Source organism: Amblyomma mixtum, chromosome 10, assembly GCF_055824585.1.
Source record: "Amblyomma mixtum isolate Tamu chromosome 10, ASM5582458v1, whole genome shotgun sequence".
In the NCBI taxonomy this organism is placed as follows: Eukaryota; Metazoa; Arthropoda; class Arachnida; order Ixodida; family Ixodidae; genus Amblyomma; species Amblyomma mixtum.
This window is the reverse complement of record NC_143021.1, coordinates 136,912,254-136,933,239: the sequence shown is the minus strand read 5'-3', so window position 1 is coordinate 136,933,239 and position 20,986 is coordinate 136,912,254. Positions and strand designations below refer to the sequence as shown.

Genomic DNA, 20,986 nt, shown 5'->3' with positions numbered 1-20,986 from the left:
CCTGTTGTTACTTCAGAATTAAGCTTATACTTGAGAAGGAAACGAAAGAAATTATTGAATCTGAAGCCCTTTGAAGGGTTAGCTGTAAGAGAGAAAGTATATGAATTCAGGATATCGCTGCAAAAGAGATATTCAGCTCTGGGGAAGGAGACCTTGTTGAAAGAAGGAACGGTAGTCAGACATCTATCATTACGGAATGTGCAGTAGAAGTAGGCGGTAGGATGGTTTGGCAGGATGCCGTCAAGGTATCTCAGGGGAGAAAAAATCTTATTAAAAACGCCAAAGCATGAAAGCCTCTAACTTTACGGACAGAATCAAACTGGCAGAGCTACCAAATTCAATACATAAGCGCAAGTTAGCCGACATAAGGAAGTTTAACATGAAGAAAATGAAACAAACTCTAAAGAACGCAGGTAGCCTAATAACAGTGAAGCGAAAACTAGGCATAGGTGAAAGCCAGATGTATGCGCTAGGAGATAAAGAGCGCAATGTCATTACCAGTATGTATAAGACAGTTGAAAACACCGAAGAGTTCTACACAAATCTGCACGGTAGGCAGTGTACTCAGAGCGTTACTGAGAGGGGCAGTAGTGCAGAGCAATGGGACATCCCGCCACTACCGAAACAGGAACTAAAGACAGCCTTAGGAGGAATGAAAAGGGGGAAAGCAGCTGGTTAGGATCATGTAGGAGCACATCTCTTGAAGCGAGATTGTGCTTGAAAAACTAGCCACCCTGTATATGCAATGCCTTATACCCTCGAGCATGCCGCAAGCTTGGAAGAACGCTAACGTTATCTTCATTCAGAACAAAAGAAATGCCAAGGACATGAAAATTTACAGGCCGATCAGCTTACTGTCTGTTGCCTACAAGCTATTTACTAAGGCAGTCGCAAATAGAAACAGAACAACCTTAGACTTCAATCGACCATATGAACAGGCAGGCTTCATAATGGATAGTCGACAATAGACCATATCCACGCTGTCATTCAGGTGATAGAGAAATGGAGAAATGCAAACAATATAACCAGCCCGTATACGTAGCGTTCATGGATTACGGGAAAGTATTTGACTCAGTGGAGACCTCAGCAGTCATGCAGGCATTGCGGAATGAGGCTGTAGAGGAGTTCCTGAAAATACTGGAAGATATCTATGAGTTAACAGCTACCACAGTCATTAATAGTCAGGAATAAAATTGCAATAAGGAAGGGTGTCAGGAAGGGCGATAGGATCTCGACAATGATTTTCACCGCCTGTTTACTGGAGGTGTTCAGAGGCCTGGATTGGAAACAGTTGGGCATAAGAATTAATGAAGAATACCTAAGTAATTTGAGATTCACTCATGCCATTTCCGTTGTAAGTCACTTAGGAATGAGCTGCGAAGCATGATCAATGAGTTAGACAGGCAGAGCAGAACGCTAGGTATTAAAATTAACGTCGAGAAAACCAAAGTAATGTTCAACAGCCTCGCAATGCCACAGCAGTTCACAATTGGTAGCGAGGAGCAGGAAGTGGCCGCTCTTGCAGATCATGACGCGTAACTAACTACGTAAAGGAATAAGAAAAGAGATGAGCGCATATGGCAGGTTCTCTCAGATCATGAATGGCAGTTTACCCTCAAACGTAAAGTTCACAACAGCTGTACCTTACCGATACTCACCTGTGGGGCAGAAACTTGAAGTCTAAGCGAAAAGGTTCCGCTTATGTTAAGGGCAACACAGTGAGCTATGAAAATAAAAATAAGTGTAACGTTAAGAGGCCGGAAGCGGGCAGAGTGGGTGAGGGAACAAATGCTGGTTAGTGACAACCTAGTCGAAATGAAGAGGAAGAAGTGTGCTTCGGCAGGGCATGTAATGCGAAAGAACGATAATGCGCAAGCAGGTCCTTGAGGGTAACGAAGTGGATTCCAAGAGAAGGCAAGCGTAGCAGGGGGGCGGCAGAAAGTTAGGTGGGCGGACGAGATTAAGAAGTTTGCAGCGATACAGTGGCCGCAACTGGCAAAGGACAGGGTTAATTGGAGAGACATGGGACAGGGCTTTGCCCTGCATTTGGCGTAGTCAGGATAGTGATGATGATGATAATGTATTTCCTGTTATAGAAATCTTCAAGGTAATGACTTTTTCTTTCGATGCGTTCCAAAATCTTTCTTTCGAAATTTTTCCATAGCGCCAATCAAGCAGTTAAGTGTGCCATAGAAAACGAATAGGGAACGTTTTTGAGGATAGCAAAACAGTATAGGCCTACCGACGCGATATCTGGGGATATATTGTTCGTTATAGTAAAATTGTAATTACAGGACGAAGTTGCGTTTTAAACTCTCTCCCAATAAAAAAGGTTCTTAATAATTGCTGGGTATGCAAGTGGCTTACACATTTTGGAACTTTAGGTTAAATTACTTCACTTTCTGAATGACCGCAGTGCAAATGCATAGCGTTAATAGTACGTTAGTTCATGACTTTTTTTCATAAAAATAGTTTTGCATTGGTCGAGAAATTGTAGAAAAGCTGATGATAGGTGCCGGTTGACGAGGAAGGCCGTTACAGTAAGATGCTGCTAGAAAAAATAAAGGGGGTTGAGAAGCTTGTGCGTTCTGGGAGTTTGTAAAGAAAACTTGAAGCCGAATAATGAGGTGTATATGTGTGCGTGTGTAGCCTTAAATAAAAGAATCCGTGTATAGCGACCAATATGCAAACCTGTGAAGCCGATAGAGGGTACAACTACTGGGACGAGAAGCAAGAACTTACGAGTTACTTTCTTCTTTAAGGGAACTAAGCTACGTTAAATGAGTATAAAGATTAAATGCACTTAGTTGCATGACATTGAAGCAATGGCAGTTATTATTGATCAAATCCTCAAGAGTTTCACAGATAAAGCATCTAAGCATAGTTTCAACTTGTAAAAAATTTTGCAACAAGTAGCTTGTGTTTTAGAAAACCTGGCAGTTTTTTAACCAAGGAAAAAAGTTAGTGATATGTTAGTGTGTGTTAGTGAGTGTGGGACCAGGCACGCTTTCGTCAAGGATACTCTACAATGGACCATATTTCCGCAACCAGTCAGGTGACAGAGAAATGCGCAGAATATAACCAGCCCCTGTAATAGCGTTCATTGATTCCGAGAAAGCATTCGACTCAGTAGTAACCTCAGAAGTCATGCAGGCATTGCGGAATCAGGGTGTAGAAGAGTGCGATGTGAAAATATTGGAAGATATTTACAACGATTGCACAACTACCATACTGCTCCATAAAGTCAGTAATAAAATTCCAATAAGAAAAGGTGTCAGGCAGGGAGACACGATCTCGCCTATGCTATTCACTGCCTGTTTACAGGAGGTATTTCGAAGCCTGAAATGGGAACAGTTGGGGATAAGAGTTAATGGAGAAAACCTAAGTAATTTGCGATTCGCTGATGACATTGCCTTGCTAAGTCACTCAGGAAATGAACTGCAAAGCATGATCAATGAATTAGACAGGCAGAGCAGAACGGTGGGGCTAAAATTAACATGCAGAAAACCAAAGTAATGTTCAACAGCCTACCAAAGGAACTGCAGTTCGCAATTGGTAGCCACGTGCTGGAAGTAGTAAGAGAATATGTCTATTTAGGGGAGGTAGTGACAGCTGATCCAGATAATGAGAGGGAAATAACTAGAAGAATAAGAATGGGGTGGACCGCATATGGCAGGTTATCTCAGATCATGAATGGCAGTTTACCAATATCCCTCAAAAGAAAATTAAACAACAGGTGTATCTTACCGCTACTCACCTATGGGGCGGAAACGTTGAGGCTAACAAAGCGGTTTCAGCTTGAGTTAAGGACAACACAGCGAGCTATGGAAAGAAAAATGATAGGTGTAACGTTAAGAGATCAGAAGCGGGCGGAGTGGGTGAGAGAACAAACGCTCGTTAATGATATCCTAGCTGAAATCAAGACGAAGAAGTGGGCTAGGGCAGGGCATGTAATGCGAAGGCAAGATGACCGCTGCTCCTTAAGGGTAACGGAGTGGATTCCAAGAGAAGGCAAGCGTAGCAGGGGGCGGCAGAAAATTAGGTGGGTGGATGAGGTTACGAAATTTGCGGGAATATGGTGGCCGCTGCTGGCGAAGGACAGGGTTAATTGGAGAGACATGGCAGAGGCCTTTGTCCTGCAGTGGGCGTAGTCAGGCTGATGATGATGATGATGATGATATGTTAGCCCATTAAAAACTCATCTCACAAAGTGGTGCTCTGCTTTATAAATAGGTGAACCGATTCCGCATGAACATTTTCAGTTGTGTTTGAGTAGCTTAATACTGGCTCGAGCGCGTGAGTCAGGATTTGTTAAGATTTGGAGTCATCAACCACTGATGTCGGTAATATTGTGCATATCCCGGCACAATACTGTGTATGAAATTGTACAAGCTACAGTAGGATAAACGGCAAGCTCATCAGAATATGGGCGTATCAATAAACATGCATGAAATGGTAGATCGTAACAAAAAAGTGGGCTGTCATTTTTCTCTGGTTAAAACTACTAAAGGATTGCGAAAACAACATCTGAGCGTAGCCATATAGTGTCGCGTGGGCCACATCGCCCACAGTGCCGCCGTTTCGCGTGCTCTTGCACGACCATACTGCGAATGCGCGAGGAGCGAGTGACGTAACTATGCACAGCTGGAATGGCGGCGGCCCCGGCACGCTAGGTGTGCGCCGCTACTGCGCATCGGAGAGAAGAGAGAGAGAGTCGATGGAGAGCGCGCGGCGGCGGCGCCGGCACTCTAGCTATGCGCCGCTACTGCACATGCGCAAGTGGCGAGCGCGGCGTCGGCATCTCTGAGTCACCCGCGCAGCGAGGGCGGCGGCTCACCAGCTGTGCGCCGTGTGACGTCACTGCTCCTAGCGCATGCGCAGTTTGGGCTTTCCTCGGCTCCGCGAAATGGCTCGGCGACTAGTGTAGTGTTGCTTTCGCAACAAAAAAGAGGGCCCAGTTATTGGGAGCCTGATGTAAGCTGAGTGGATGATAGATTAGAGATTTGAATTAGTGATTGATTGACTGCCTGATTAGGAGCGATGAACAAACTTTTACATATCTGGCAATATGAAGGCGTATGTTTAAGACAACTTTTTCAGGCTTAATCTGAGGATACAGCACATGTTTAGACGATGCAGTCAAAATCTGCAAGGCGGAGCGAAAGAAAAGCTTTCAACCAGGATTCGGATGAATCAGGAACTCGTGTTCTGAATGATGAAAGAAGTAATCCAAAAGAGCTACTACTGGGGCTAGTTGAAAATACATACTTGAAGGAATTGGTGAGCGCTAAAAAACACGGAAAAGGGACGAACACACAGGACGAAGCGCTTTCTAACAACTGTTTAATCTCAAAAGGAACATGTGTGTATATAGTCATGTTCCTTTTGAGATTAAACAGTTGTTAGAAAGCGCTTCGTCCTGTGTGTTCGTCCCTTTTCCGTGGTTTTTATTGCTCACAAATTCCTTCAAGTAAGTAATCCAAATCAACAAAGTTCATGTTTTTCTGTTGCAACTTTTGTGGCGGTACTTCTACGGCACGCCAATTTGTGAAATTGGTTGGTTCAATTTCAGGGCGGTCGTATGTGTTACCTATTTTAAAGATTAGCGCGATTTTTGTTCCTTTCAAAACGTGAAGCAGATAAATTGTAGGCAAGAACTGTGAAATTATGAAACAAAAATTGCCCGTTATTTTTGAGATTGCTCCGCGTAGTTATTTTCTGCTGGCCGCGGAAGAACGTTTGTTTTTTGAAGAATAGAAACAATGCCACAAACAGAAGAAGCGGTGGCTGGCATATACGGTGTTTTTATTAAAAAAAACAAAAGCTAATGTAGGCATCAGCTACATTAGTCCTTGTCCAAGTTCGCGCTGCTATTCAGGAAAATGTCGTACCAACTCACCCAAGCTTCCGCTTTAACATGCCTCCCAGGAAAACATGAGCAAACGTGCTAGGTGTAGCTTGTTGGCAAAGTCAATATCAGCGATTATTTCTTCATCTCGCCAATTGTGCACTAACCGATAGGACAGCTCAGGACTCGTAGCTGAATTTTTTTTTTCTGGTCAGTCCACTTATTAAAGGCAATTTAGTGTACAATACAAAGCGCTTTGCGTCTGGGCTAGAGAAGACAACAGAAGACAAGTAAGCAGTCTGGGTGACATACCACTTCTTCTAATCACAACTATCTAGTCTCGGTCCGTTGCGCGAAAAAGAGCCTTTTTCTTATTATTTATTTATTTTTTGCTTGTGGATGTGCGGAAGCATGCTCTAGCCGAATTTCAGGAAAAGCGACTTCGGAATGCAATATCGGTTGATTTACTGACTTCCTAAAGACTAGCAGTTCGGGTCCAGCAGCTTGGTTATGAAATGTTGCTTCAATAGAAGCGAGAAAACGTAGTTCATGCATTATTATTTCATAGAATCTACCTTCAATAAAAGTATGTAGTTTGTTTATTTCAAGGCTCCTTTCGGTTTAATGGAGGCAAGCTGTGAATGAGATTTCAATGGATCATTTCTTATGGCTGGCGCGTGGTGCTTAATCATACAATTGTTCCCTATTACTATAACTAGCAAGTTAGTAGAGCCCTATGCGACCGTGGTTGAATAGCAGTTAGGTTAACGAAATTAAGGGCTGAGCCGCCGAAAATCCTTGCATGAACGTTATTCACCGTTCATTATACTAAAACGGTGCCTCGCAAGGAGACATCACTATTCTAGAAATATATACATAGCAGCGTGGGGTAGAGGTTCAATGGTGACTCGGTGACTGCACCATGGCGCAGCCACCTAATCCATTTACCTTCGCGATGCAGCGGACCTTCCTTGAGTTCGCCAGTGTCACCACTTCGCGCACTTTTACGTGCGTTCTGAGATACCCCTGGAGCATATGGGTGCAGGAGTCTCGGTCAGAAAAGAGGCGCTCTCGACTCAGCTTGGCAAGCTCAACCAGAGACAAGCTACCAAATGACAAGCGGTTTGATCGTTTGGTGCCCAGCTTTTGCCGGTCATAAGCCAGGAATGGCTCAGAGCCAAAGTTTCACAAACAAAACAAACTTTATACAGCAAAGATAAGATACACAAGCTTTCACAATCACTTGTACGAGCCCACACCAAGTGATTAACAAACAATGCAAGTAGTGCTAAGTTACACTCAAGAGGTATTACAGTAAAAATGAATTATTGCACCTAAACTGCACCAACACAAGAGAGAGGCAAAGAAACAAAACATAATTTATTCACCGGGCACTGCCACAGTGCGACGACCAGTGGTTCAGGACGCAGCTGTCCCGCAGTTTGGCGCACGCTGTCTCGTTGGTCTGTGACTGGGCGCGTGGTGTTGTGCCAGTAGTCAAGCGGGCGCGCTTCTCTGAAGCTTGAACGGCAGAAGGGTATAGGCTTGGGCTTGTTGGTTCATAACTGCAAGGTGAAAAACGTAGCGCAAAGAGACGAGGACACAGAAAGACGGACAACACACGGCGCTAACTTCCAACAATGGTTTATTTCAGAAAGAAAGGTGGTTTTATAACGACATCACGACCAACACGCCGTCAAACCATGAGCTAGCAAAGCGTATCAGCCAGATATGCGAGCTCTTTCGCCATCAATGATACAGAGGGGGTACTAACACAATCATCTTTCAAAAGTGATATCCATTCCGCTTCTATGATTTCTCGTGTCAACCGGTTATTGTGCACTTTTAAAACCAAACATTGTTCAAGAAGCGGTATGCAGTGACACGACCGGCAGTGGGCTGACAATCCTTTTCCACGCATATCATCTACGTCACGCCCATGCTCTCGAAGCCTATCATTCAGGCATCTGCCAGTTTGCCCTACATACTGCTTGCCACAGGAAAGAGGAATTTGATAAATGACATTTTCAATACAATTGACCAACTTTTTCCTATGTTTTTTCGTACAACCAGCACCCTTTTTAGATTTTTTGAAATGTTTCGTACACAGATGACTCAACTTCTTAGGCGCCGAAAAAACCACTCTAGCTCCCGAACGTTGCGCTATTTTTTTGAGATTATGGGAAAACTTATGAAAATAAGGAATGACGGCAACTTTTTCTTTCTTACTCATGGCTTCCTGGTTATCCTGGCCTTTTTTATTGCAGACTTTTTTCAAAACACCTTCCGCCACAGACACTAGGACATGGGAAGGGTATCCAGCATTCTCAAGCCTCTTGCACTGCTGAGAAAAACTTTCATGCATGAGGTGCGGACAAGACTTCTTCAGAGAATTAAAAAATGAAAGGCTAGCAATAGATCTTTTTACGAGCTTAGAATGGGCTGAATGAAAAGGTAACAATGGTTTTTCGCCGCGAGGTTTGAACATCCTGCACGTCCGGTCATGATGCATTGCAATGCTGATGTCAAGGAATTGGATAACCCTGTTTTCAGGTAGTTCAAACGTTAGTTCAAAAGGACTAAAATGGTTACGAAAAAGGGTGAGAACATTAAGAACGTCATCTTTAAAGGAACTGTCATTACTGTTAAGAACAATCAGAAAGTCGTCAACGTACCTAAAAATCTTGATTACATTGGTATCTTTTACAATATCAGCAAAAGACCTGTCCAAACGGGCTAAAAACAAATCGCTGAGGATGGGTGCAATGCAGGAACCTATACAGATGCCATCTTTCTGAAGATAAGGTTTTTCATCCCATACTATGAACGTTGACTTGAGATATAATTTCAAAAGTTCTATAAATCCATTCACCGAGATGCCAGAAGCATTTTGAAAAGCAATCGGCCCTTGCTGGTCTATACATTCTTCAATACAGGATAACAAAGCATCATGCGGAATGGAATAATACAGATCTTTTATGTCCACAGAGAAAGCGCATAGGCCTTGTTTCTCATGTGACTTGAAAAAATCTAGAACCTGCTCAGAATTACGGACAAGAAAGGGATCCTGAATAGAAAGCAGCTTTAGTTTTTCTTGTAGGCACATTGCAACCGATTTTTGCCAAGTACCATTCTCGGATACAATAACTCGGAAAGGAACATCAGTTTTATGGGTTTTTGCATTGAAGAAAACGTGAAGAAAGTCCTTATTACAATCCGTAATTCTTTTCAAAACAGAACCAAGGTTTAACTTTTTGCACAGTTTCTTCGCTTCAGTTTTTTTCTTTAAAATGTTTACAGTTGGATGGCAGTTAAAAGCAGAGGACAGAGCTTCACACGCTTTTTCATTAAACATACCAGACGGAAACACAGCAAACCCTCCTTCTTTATCCGCAGGAAGGAGGCACAATGAATGCTGCTCGAGATACGACTGAACACGATTTACAGGAAGTCTGGAAGGCTGCCACTTACATCTCACCAAGGTATCGACGCCTGCCGAAACACACCGGTCAGCCTCTTGTTCAGGGACGATTCGGGAAATCTGGTGAACGAACGTGAGCCGCTCCGCTGAAGACGTACTTGGCTCCAGAGCAAACTTAGGACCCAACGATAGAACAGATTTCTTTGCGCTACGTTTTTCACCTTGCAGTTATGAACCAACAAGCCCAAGCATATACCCTTCTGAAATATATTTCTAGTACAACGGGCCCTTTTATGTGTTCTGTGGATACTTCGACTGTCATAGCCATCATTGCTGTTGCAACCAGTCGCGCTAGGACATTCTCGTTTTGCTGCCGGAATAATCTGCTACCAGATGAGGTGAAGCGTCTCTTCGGTGGGTTTATCCCTTCACGAGGACATGGCGTCAGAGTGTGCAAGATTCTGAAGGCTGAGTCGTTTCGACAAGTTCGTCTCTACAAGGAATTTCTGCATCTTCTTGTTCACCAAAGGTCGAGCCAATCCACAGCAAAGAACAAGCTTCGAGAGTGCGAGCGGCTTGTCAGTCAGACTACGGACTTCGTTTGGCAGCGACAACTGAGCTATCTCAGAAGTCAGCTTGGCAACAAGCCATCTTCACCCCGGTATGTCATCCATACCCCGCAAGGACTGGATCTTCCTGACCATGTGAAATCTGTTCTATCGTTGGGTCCTAAGTTTGCTCTGGAGCCAAGTACGTCTTCAGCGGAGCGGCTCACGTTCGTTCACCAGATTTCCCGAATCGTCCCTGAACAAGAGGCTGACCGGTGTGTTTCGGCAGGCGTTGATACCTTGGTGAGATGTAAGTGGCAGCCTTCCAGACTTCCTGTAAATCGTGTTAAGTCGTATCTCGAGCAGCATTCATTGTGCCTCCTTCCTGCGGATAAAGAAGGAGGGTTTGCTGTGTTTCCGTCTGGTATGTTTAATGAAAAAGCGTGTGAAGCTCTGTCCTCTGCTTTTAACTGCCATCCAACTGTAAACATTTTAAAGCAAAAAACTGAAGCGAAGAAACTGTGCAAAAAGTTAAACCTTGGTTCTGTTTTGAAAAGAATTACGGATTGTAATAAGGACTTTCTTCACGTTTTCTTCAATGCAAAAACCCATAAAACTGATGTTCCTTTCCGAGTTATTGTATCCGAGAATGGTACTTGGCAAAAATCGGTTGCAATGTGCCTACAAGAAAAACTAAAGCTGCTTTCTATTCAGGATCCCTTTCTTGTCCGTAATTCTGAGCAGGTTCTAGATTTTTTCAAGTCACATGAGAAACAAGGCCTATGCGCTTTCTCTGTGGACATAAAAGATCTGTATTATTCCATTCCGCATGATGCTTTGTTATCCTGTATTGAAGAATGTATAGACCAGCAAGGGCCGATTGCTTTTCAAAATGCTTCTGGCATCTCGGTGAATGGATTTATAGAACTTTTGAAATTATATCTCAAGTCAACGTTCATAGTATGGGATGAAAAACCTTATCTTCAGAAAGATGGCATCTGTATAGGTTCCTGCATTGCACCCATCCTCAGCGATTTGTTTTTAGCCCGTTTGGACAGGTCTTTTGCTGATATTGTAAAAGATACCAATGTAATCAAGATTTTTAGGTACGTTGACGACTTTCTGATTGTTCTTAACAGTAATGACAGTTCCTTTAAAGATGACGTTCTTAATGTTCTCACCCTTTTTCGTAACCATTTTAGTCCTCTTGAACTAACGTTTGAACTACCTGAAAACAGGGTTATCCAATTCCTTGACATCAGCATTGCAATGCATCATGACCGGACGTGCTGGATGTTCAAACCTCGCGGCGAAAAACCATTGTTACCTTTTCATTCAGCCCATTCTAAGCTCGTAAAAAGATCTATTGCTAGCCTTTCATTTTTTAATTCTCTGAAGAAGTCTTGTCCGCACCTCATGCATGAAAGTTTTTCTCAGCAGTGCAAGAGGCTTGAGAATGCTGGATACCCTTCCCATGTCCTAGTGTCTGTGGCGGAAGGTGTTTTGAAAAAAGTCTGCAATAAAAAAGGCCAGGATAACCAGGAAGCCATGAGTAAGAAAGAAAAAGTTGCCGTCATTCCTTATTTTCATAAGTTTTCCCATAATCTCAAAAAAATAGCGCAACGTTCGGGAGCTAGAGTGGTTTTTTCGGCGCCTAAGAAGTTGAGTCATCTGTGTACGAAACATTTCAAAAAATCTAAAAAGGGTGTTGGTTGTACGAAAAAACATATGAAAAAGTTAGTCAATTGTATTGAAAATGTCATTTATCAAATTCCTCTTTCCTGTGGCAAGCAGTATGTAGGGCAAACTGGCAGATGCCTGAATGATAGGCTTCGAGAGCATGGGCGTGACGTAGATGATATGCGTGGAAAAGGATTGCCAGCCCACTGCCGGTCGTGTCACTGCATACCGCTTCTTGAACAATGCTTGGTTTTAAAAGTGCACAATAACCGGTTGACACGAGAAATCATAGAAGCGGAATGGATATCACTTTTGAAAGATGATTGTGTTAGTACCCCCTCTGTATCATTGATGGCGAAAGAGCTCGCATATCTGGCTGATACGCTTTGCTAGCTCATGGTTTGACGGCGTGTTGGTCGTGATGTCGTTATAAAACCACCTTTCTTTCTGAAATAAACCATTGTTGGAAGTTAGCGCCGTGTGTTGTCCGTCTTTCTGTGTCCTCGTCTCTTTGCGCTACGTTTTTCACCTTGAACGGCAGCTCGAGCTAATAGACAGCGGTCAACGCCCTTTATGAATAGGCGCAGTCCACGTCTTCTTGTTCTTCGCGCCAAGGCAGGCGCGCATACACACAGCATTAACTGTCTTATTTCCTTATCCTTCGGGGTCCGTGTGCGCGTCCCCATTGGTCAGGCGCGGAGACTGCTTCGAGATGCTTCGGGATCTTTCTTGTGTGGCGCCGCTTCTGGCTAGCGAGAGAAGAGGGAGAGGACCTCACCTAGCATTCTCAAGGCTACGCCTTCTCCGTCAGCAAACAGGAGAAACTACTCCGACATTATATCAAAATCGACGACATGCGCTGAAGTAATCTCTTGTAGCCGCTCTCGTAAGCGATGGTGGAGACGGCAGGAAAACACGCAAGGCTGCGCGCTCTCCGAGGTTTCCTTCTCCCCTGTTTTAGCGACGCGCGCTGGCGAGATTGCTTTCGCGCGGCGCCGTATATTTTTTTTTTCCAAAAGTTCTTTTAATTTTTGACAGTCAGCCTGCTGTTACTGACTTTGGCATACCTGTCAGAGGGGGCGACATCGGTGTAAGCACTGCCGTCCGCCGGAAACGGACTGGGCTTCTGCCACCTGCCGCTCGTTAGCTGCTCGTCCCCGCTGCATGTGCCGCCATAGGAGCTATGCTCGCAGGATATCATCGCTACATCAATGGCCACATCATCAGCAACGTCATCTATAAAAAGGCTTCACCCACTGACACCAGTCCGTGGGCTCGGTGGTAGCACTGCGGCGCAGCCATCTAATCCGTTTTCCTTTGCTATGCAGGACAGTAGAACATATGTCCCCTTCGCTAAAAATCAAGTAAATACCTCGCGGTGCAGTTTGAGAGCCCACACTGCTTTGTTGTCATTGCCGTTCAGTGTGCTCATGTAAATGATTCCTTGCTCATGTCCCCGCCGCGGTGGCTCAGTGGTTACGGCGCTCGGCTGCTGACCCGATAGACGCGGGTTCGATCCCGGCCGCGCCGGCTGAATTTCTTGAAGGCGAAATTCTAGAGGCCCGTGTGCTGTGCGATGTCAGTGCACGTTAAGAACCCCAGGTGGTCGAAATTTCCGGAGCCCTTCACTACGGCGTCTCTCATAGCCTGAGTCGCTTTGGGACGTTAAACCCCAATAAACCAAACCAAACCAAACCTTGCTCATGTTATCGGGTGACGTTGATACTAACCCTGGTCCTGAAAGCATTGCTGCTGTACTGGCTGAAGTACCGTAGCGAAGCGCTAGGCAAACCCATTTAATAACCGAAATGGGTTCCTTCACGCTACTCCTTACAAACCCGGCCCGCACATCTCCCCGATTGCACAATCACTTCAGTTTTAAACGCCTTTCGGGAAGGACCCCTGCATTCAACTCATCAGCCCTGCCCCGTGCAATCATTTATTGGAATAGTCTTCCTGACAACATTGTTCACATAAGAGATGATGTTATTTTCAAAGAAACATTAAGTAGCATTTTGTTCTGAAGTGTGTTTTTCCTGAAGTGTGTTCTGTAGTGTGTTTTTCAATTTAGTGTTTCAATTTAGTTCTATTTTCTGGTTGGTTGTTTGTTACTTGTATAACGATGTTAAAATAACCATGTTCTACTTGCTTCTTTTTCCCACCCCAGTTATGTAACCCCCCTTACATAATGCTCCAGTCGCAGCCCGTGAGGTATTTGAATAAATAAATAAATACATAAATAAATAAATAAATAACTAAATAAATAAATAAATAAATAAATAAATACATGGCCTGGAAACCCAGTAAAGCACAACGGACAAAACGATAACAGACTTGAACAAGCGAATGACTGAACTGAAGACGCATTACCAAACACTCCTTCACCTCAGAAACCACATTGATAGAGTGCAGAAAAACGCAGTGAACATGTCTGGAAAGATTCACGCGCTTTAAACAGGTGCTGAAAATAGATCACGCTGGAATAAGCTTATTTTCTATGGCATTCGTGACCCTACTAACCATGATACGTGGGCTGAGTCTGAGAAACTAAACAGTAATTTTTTCACAATAATCTTGAAATAGAAGCACAGCCTAACGATATAGGAAGAGCACATCATCTCGGTAAGCATTCACTTTACACAACTCGTCCCATAATCGTGATATTCCGGTCTCATAAAACCAAAGACGCACTTTTATGAAAAGACCGCAGACTTAAAAATACGAACTACTGTATCGATGTGGACTTTTCCCGCCCCATTCGACACGCACAGAATCAATTACTTCCATTTGCCAAAACACATTCTCACCGCTACTCCTTGCGCTTCAAAACTCTTCAGATTGGCTCTAAACGCTATCCATACGACACATCGTGCAATACCTTCAAAGGAATAGTATAGCGACTGCCCCGTCCGCAAGCATCAAAAAGCCGCTGACCTGCTTCGGCATGATATGTTCTATCGCTTTCAACTATATGCACTAACATCCGCAGCTTCCTTCCAGAACGTAGGCTATTATCGTATATCACCTCGTCGTGTCAGAGCAACATACTCATGCTAACAGAAACTTGGCTAAACAGTGACGTAATGGACGCTGAAATCACAACTAATCTACCTGATTTCGAAGTCGATCGAAATGATCACAAAGGCTAACGGGGGGAAGAGGGGAGGGGGGGGGGGGGGGTGTTCGTATTGCATTTCGTCGAGGTATAGCATGTCCTGTTGTTGCATTCGTTATCGAATCATTATGGCTCATCTGTCGCGCTTCTCACGTAACAGTGCTACTTGGCGTTTGCTACACACCTCCTAAAACTAATCCAGATTTCTCCTGTCCTCTGCACAGTACTGTTCATGAACTTGTTTCCATCTATCCAAATGCCCACATTTTTCTTGTTGGTGATCTTAGCTACGCGGACATAAATTAGCAGATTGTAGCTAGTGCCACAATAACATGTAATGTAGAGCCAAAGCACTTCGTTGACATCTGCGTAAATTTTAATGTCAGTCAATTGGACCCTCAACCAACTCGTGTCTCAGGAGGATCAGCAAACATCCTCGGCCTAATACTAACCAACAGCCCTGGAAAGCTATTATTCATCAGTTACCTTCCTGAAATCAGCGATCACAAAGTCATACGAGCTCTATTCCCGTTTACCTCATCCCAAAAACATGTATACATACGAAAAAATATACGTCTCTCGAGAAGGGCAATTATAGTGCAATAACTGAAGATCTTAACGCCTTTTATCCCGAATAGGAATGAGCATTCACACTCGCTCTATTCATGAAAACTGGTTGATCTTCAAGAGCAGAATAAATCATCTCAGTAATTCCTTTGCCCCAAGTATTACTTTTAAAACTAACCTTAGTAAACCATGACTTATCCGACGCCTAAAGGCCTGCACGAATAGAAAACAAAAAGAAGCGCTTGTTTCGTGCGACCAAACTCAACGGCACGCATACCGCATGGCAAAATACTTCGAAGCCGAATAACAATACTTGATTTCTGTTCATTACACGAAATACTAATTTTATCACCGTGCCTTGTCCAACCTATTAACCAATAATCCCAAGCAATGCTGGCAAGTTTAATCCTCAACATCCTCCCGATAATACACTTACAAACGACACACATGAGGGGCTTACTGATTATGATTGTGCAACATTTAACAATGCATTCGCATCTGTCTTCACTATTGAAATTAACGCAGAAGCAGAGTTTCCATCGTTTAGCTTAGAAACCTTCATGCCAGCTATCATCTTTTTCGAAGAAGATATTTCATCTACAATCCATAATAAGAACCTTTCGTCGTGAGCTGCCACGGAAATGATTACTTCAGAACTCCAGAAAAATGTAGAATCAGTCTGTGCCGCATATTTGAATGTCATTTTTTCACAGTCGCTTTCCTGAGGAATCATTCCAGATGATTGGAAAACGCGAGAGGTCGTTCCAGTCCACGAATCACGTAACAGAAACTCACCGTTGAAATACCGGCCTATATCATTAACAAGCGTGCCCTGTAAAATCATGGAACTCGTCATCTACTCACAAATAATGAACTTCTCGGACTCAGATGAATTCTTGTTCATTCTTCAGAGCGCGGGTTTCGTAAGGGCCCCTATTGCGAAACCCTATTAGCGCACTTCCTTCACGACCTAAACATAAATTTTGATCCTAACTTCAGACCGACACTATCTTTCTAGATTATGCGAAAGCTTCTGAGAAGGTTCCTCACCGCCGTCTACTACTAAAAGTTGAACAGCTGAACTTCCCACCCAATATTCTTAAATTGAGTGAAGAATTCCTAATTGCTTTTACTGAGTCTGTCTTAGTGGCCACTTCTTAAATACCACAAGGGTCTGTCCTCGGTCCCCTTCTATTCTGATATATATTAATTACCTACCCGTGCATGTTTCCCGTGGAATTCGTACGTTCGCCGATGATTGCGTCATTTATCGCATCATTATTGTCATGACCAACAAGCTCTTAAGACAGATCTTAACAGCGTACTAACTTGGTGCGATGATTTGCTGATGTGCCCCATTCCTACCAAGTGTAAACTCATGCCCTTCACGCGTCTTCAGAATACCTATCCCTTCCATTATTTCATTTCTAGCCCACCGGTTGAGCTGGTACAGTCATGTAAGTATTCAGGAGTCACCCTGTCTTCCAATTCATCATGGTTTGGTTTGTGGGGGTGTAACGTCCCAAAGCTTCTCAGGCTATGAGGGACTCCGTAATGAAGGCCTCTGGAAATTTAGACCACCTGGGGTTATAACGTGTACTGACAACGCACAGTGCACGGGCCTCTAGAAGTTCGCCTCCATCGAAATTTGTACTTCGCAATCAGGATCGACTCCGCGCCTTTGTGGCCAGCATCCGAGTGCTATAACCCCAGAGCGACACCAGCGGCTGCAATTTATCATGCGCGCTCCTATCACTAACATCCTTTCAGCATCGAACAAAACACAAGGTTTTCTTGAGCGCCACCTCCGTCTTGCCGATCACATGTAAACTTTCTCGCGTATAAATCACTTGTAAGACCCAAATTGTAATATGCATCTGGCATCTGGAACCAACATCAGGCGTACCTAATGACTGCTTTGGAAGTTGTTCAAAGTCGTGCCACCCGATTCATTCATTTCGCATATTCATACGATGTTAGTGCTTCTTCTGTCAAAGCCAAATCTGGACTTCCACCGCTGTCTTTGTTTTTCTATTCTCCTCTCAATCAAGCACCATATATCACACCCGTAGCGCGCATAGCTCAACGCACCAGTCATCCACTTCAAGTTGCGCGCTAGAAATCACATACTACTATGTTTTCTGCTTCTTTCTTCCTTCGAGGAGCTACAGACTGGAATGGCCTACCCTACGAGATCATCGTCATCGCTTCAACATCTTTTTTTTTAAGATTGTGTAACTGATAGTGTTCAATGTTAAATAATCATCGCCGTTTGTTTTCTCATACTCCAGTGTATCCCCACCCCCTTGAATGGGGGCCTTTAAGGAATAAAACTGAACTGAACCTAAATACACTAACTTTGCAGGACCAAGCATGAGCAATTTTAAGCTGCGGACGCAGGCGGTAAGCAATACTGCTTGCGTCACGCAAGAGTGATACGCAAAACTGATGGGAGCTCAAAACAGCTGTATCCTGATAGCAATGAAGACTTCTTACCTCATGGTTGTTTTAGATTTTTGTGGTAAAATTCGAAGACGGGGTCATCGATTCATCGGTGTTTTGCATTTTAGTGCGCAGCGATATCAGCTAAAAGTAGCCGATGTAGAAAAGGGAGAAGACACAACACAGCGTAGACAGGTTAGGTCAGAGAGCACGTGTGCAGTCGAGTGTCTGGTGTCAGCTGTTAAATGGCCTCTAATGAAGGAGAAATGGCGCTTCGGCTAGCACATGTGTAGTGCTGCACATAATTCATTTCTGTCGTAGCATCGTCCGGCGATCGCAGACATGTCTGTAATGAATATATTTTATTCAATTTTCGCAAACAGGAGCCGCCCCTCAAGGAGGAGCCTGCAGCCCGCAGAACGTTGCAGTTGTCTATGATGACGGAAATTACTCTGGAGTCAACACAGCAGCCCACGAAATTACACATCTGTAAGAGTCCTCAAACATTGCGTTCACCACATTTAAAGAGAAATGTATCATCTTTTAACGAAATAATTTCCGGAAACCGTAACTGCCTCTGAAGCTCCTCCCATGGTGCCTCAAAACGAGATGTGAGCCATACGGCAACGTGACATTAATCTAAGTTAGGTAAAAAAAGAAATTATCTAAGACACTTTGGAAATTATAAAGTATGCTTGGCGAACGCCTTGTGGTCAACCCACTGCCGTTTCCCCGAGCCGCTTGGCGCGCAATCACAGGGCCGCTTCGGAGCCATGCGTCTCACTCACTCGAGTGCATCGAGACGTGTGGCGAAGGAGCGGCCGTGCAGCTGCCACCACCGACGCGCGTGCGCTCGTTCTACCGCTACCGTGTGACGTCACGGTTTCTGTGCACAGCTGCGCCCCCCAACGGCGCACCGGTTGCTAAGAAGAGGAGGAGGTTGCACCGCTGCGCGGAGGAGAGGCCACAGCTGGCACGCTTCAGCGCACGGACGGACACAGCGAGCATGAACCATTAGAGGCTTTCGCCTTAATACGTCACTGCCGTCAACGGCCATCCTATCAGCAGACCTGTCTATCTAAGACGTCAGAGCTGAGGTGAACTCGACAGCCATTGTGAGGTAGACGGCTTTTGTAGCGGCGGTGCGCTTCTTCACATCGCCTGTTTGTGTCAATATTCGCTCAAATCGCTTCCCTTACGAAAGCGTTCATTCGCAATAAGACAGAACAATTTAAAGAAAATGAAAAGTGAAGAAGACAGTAGACAGCCTAGGAAGTTTGCCTACATTTGACCAAAGGACTTGCCCTTGTCTGGCTAAAGGTTTCTTCATTGGAGGGGTTTAAATAGAGCCTTCAATCCAAGTAGGAACGCCAGGTGAGGGAAAGAAAGGCGTGAAGTGGAAAGGGTGTTTGCATCGGGCACGTGAATATTGTGTAGGCATGACTGCTGCTAAAGAGGATTAGCTGGTTGATGTGCGAAAGTGATAAGGAAATATGCTAGCTATGCAGAACGGTACACTTTGAGGAGGGAGGGGAGGGATAGGGAGCGTTGGTTTTTAAGGTTGTGTGAACACTCATGGGGTGCTGCGACAGGTAGCATGGTATGACTGGTGCGGCTGACTTGCAAAACCTAGAAAAACGCAGTTCATAAGTGAGGCGGAAAGAAATACCGGGAAGCCAGAAAAAAAGAGAGGGTCATAGCGGTGAGGAGATTGATCGAAAAGAACGTGGTGGGAGTGTGGGATCAGTGTTCCTGAGGAAAGGTAGCGGGTGGTGCAAAGCATAAGGTAAAATGATAAACGATAATACAAAAGAGAAATAAAAAGGATGAGAAGAAGATCAAATCAATAGAGATGGAGAGGTAGGATGAAATAACCTATAAAGAGGTGACATGGAGTACTGCGCCGACGGATGTAATAATTTTTCGAATTATTTTTCCTCTGACCATGTGGATGATTTTAAAGAATTGCTTTAGTGTCAGAATTATCCGAGAGAGTCTGTTTCGTCCGGAGATAGAAGGTGTTGAATGGGCGAATTAAGAATGCCTCTCTATATTTTCTATCCGTTGCAGATGATTTGAAACCTGTTTTGATAATGAATAGTTTAAGTTCATCAAATTTATGCCCATGTGCAGTTAAAGGGAGTCTTTCTACTGTAGATGAAGTCGCTTGTCATGCTTCCAACAGTAATGTCACTTTGTAATTGCTTCCATGCCTCATATCTATGTTTAGCACATAAGCTTGCTGTAGGAGCGGGTTTGTTATCGAGCGTAGCGTGTACTTATAACCAAATCTTCCCAAACTTCCATTGGGCGTCTTTTTTGCGTCAGCATGGCGACCATTTAGTTGAACGCTCAATGATTGCCAAGTGTCTCGAAGATATAATGTTTCTGACAACAGAAGCACTGAAGCATGCAGACAACAATAGACGACGGGAGGTTAAATGGTAGCAATTTTATCTAATATGACATCGATTGTCGGGCTGCTATCAGTAGTGTCACTTGGTAAATGCTTCCATGCCTCGTATCAAGTACTATCAGATCAGCTTGCCTGCACTTATAACGGAATACTCAAGCGCAGTTCATAACAACACAAATATTTTCCAGAAATACTACCCTATTTTAACTAGCGACGAGCATCTGAAGAAAATATATTCTGATGCAGCACAGTGGATATAAAGACGCAACTCAAGCATAAGGGTTACCGTAGCATACACGAGACCCCATTCAACGATTCATTCTTCTATCATGCTTCAAATATGCAAGGAATACAAAATACTGGCAGCATTCCTAATCCACTAATTTAAAACTGCAACGACCAAGGATCATCATCTCCTAAATAAACTTAAAATCTCTCCGTTATGTTCCGGCACTCAAGTACATCTTTAAAAATGCCTTGCGCGTTGTCATAGCAAAAAAAAAATACAAAATATTATTATACTGTCTCTCCAGCCCTCCATTCCCCCTCTTTATCGTTTCTTTCACTCCCTGCACCTCCTATTCTGCCTTTTATTATCAGTTTTTTCTTAGCAACTTTTCTTTTATAATCTCCACCACCTGGTACCTTTTATAAGACACTTTTGATTCCACGCTCTCTTCTCCTTCCTTTCGCTCTTTCTGTGCAGCCCTCTTTTTTTCTCGTTTGCTAGTATTTCTCTCGGTCTTTGGGCTTAACTGTGTTCTTTTATTTCTTCAGATCAGCCTCATGTCATACCATGCACCTGTCGCTGCTGCCCTCGAGTGCACACACCGTCTTTTAAGCCCACGTCCAATTTCTGTCCAACGTTCCTACCCCGCATCTCTTCAGCTGAGGTAGCATATTTTTTATCATAGTCTTGGAGGTGAACCGGATAGTCGCGTTTAGTAGC

At 44.0% G+C, this 20,986-nt stretch overlaps 1 protein-coding gene across 1 annotated transcript in view; it reads left to right on the top strand.

The window, feature by feature from the left end:
• The window catches only part of LOC149327054 (uncharacterized), a 115,849-nt gene that overhangs the window by 47,727 nt on the left and 47,136 nt on the right, over nt 1–20,986 (top strand). Inside the window, exon 5 of the mRNA XM_089562340.1 lies at nt 18,005–18,110. Within this exon, the coding sequence (XP_089418466.1) occupies nt 18,005–18,110 (106 nt within the window). The remainder of the gene's footprint in view (nt 1–18,004; nt 18,111–20,986) is intronic.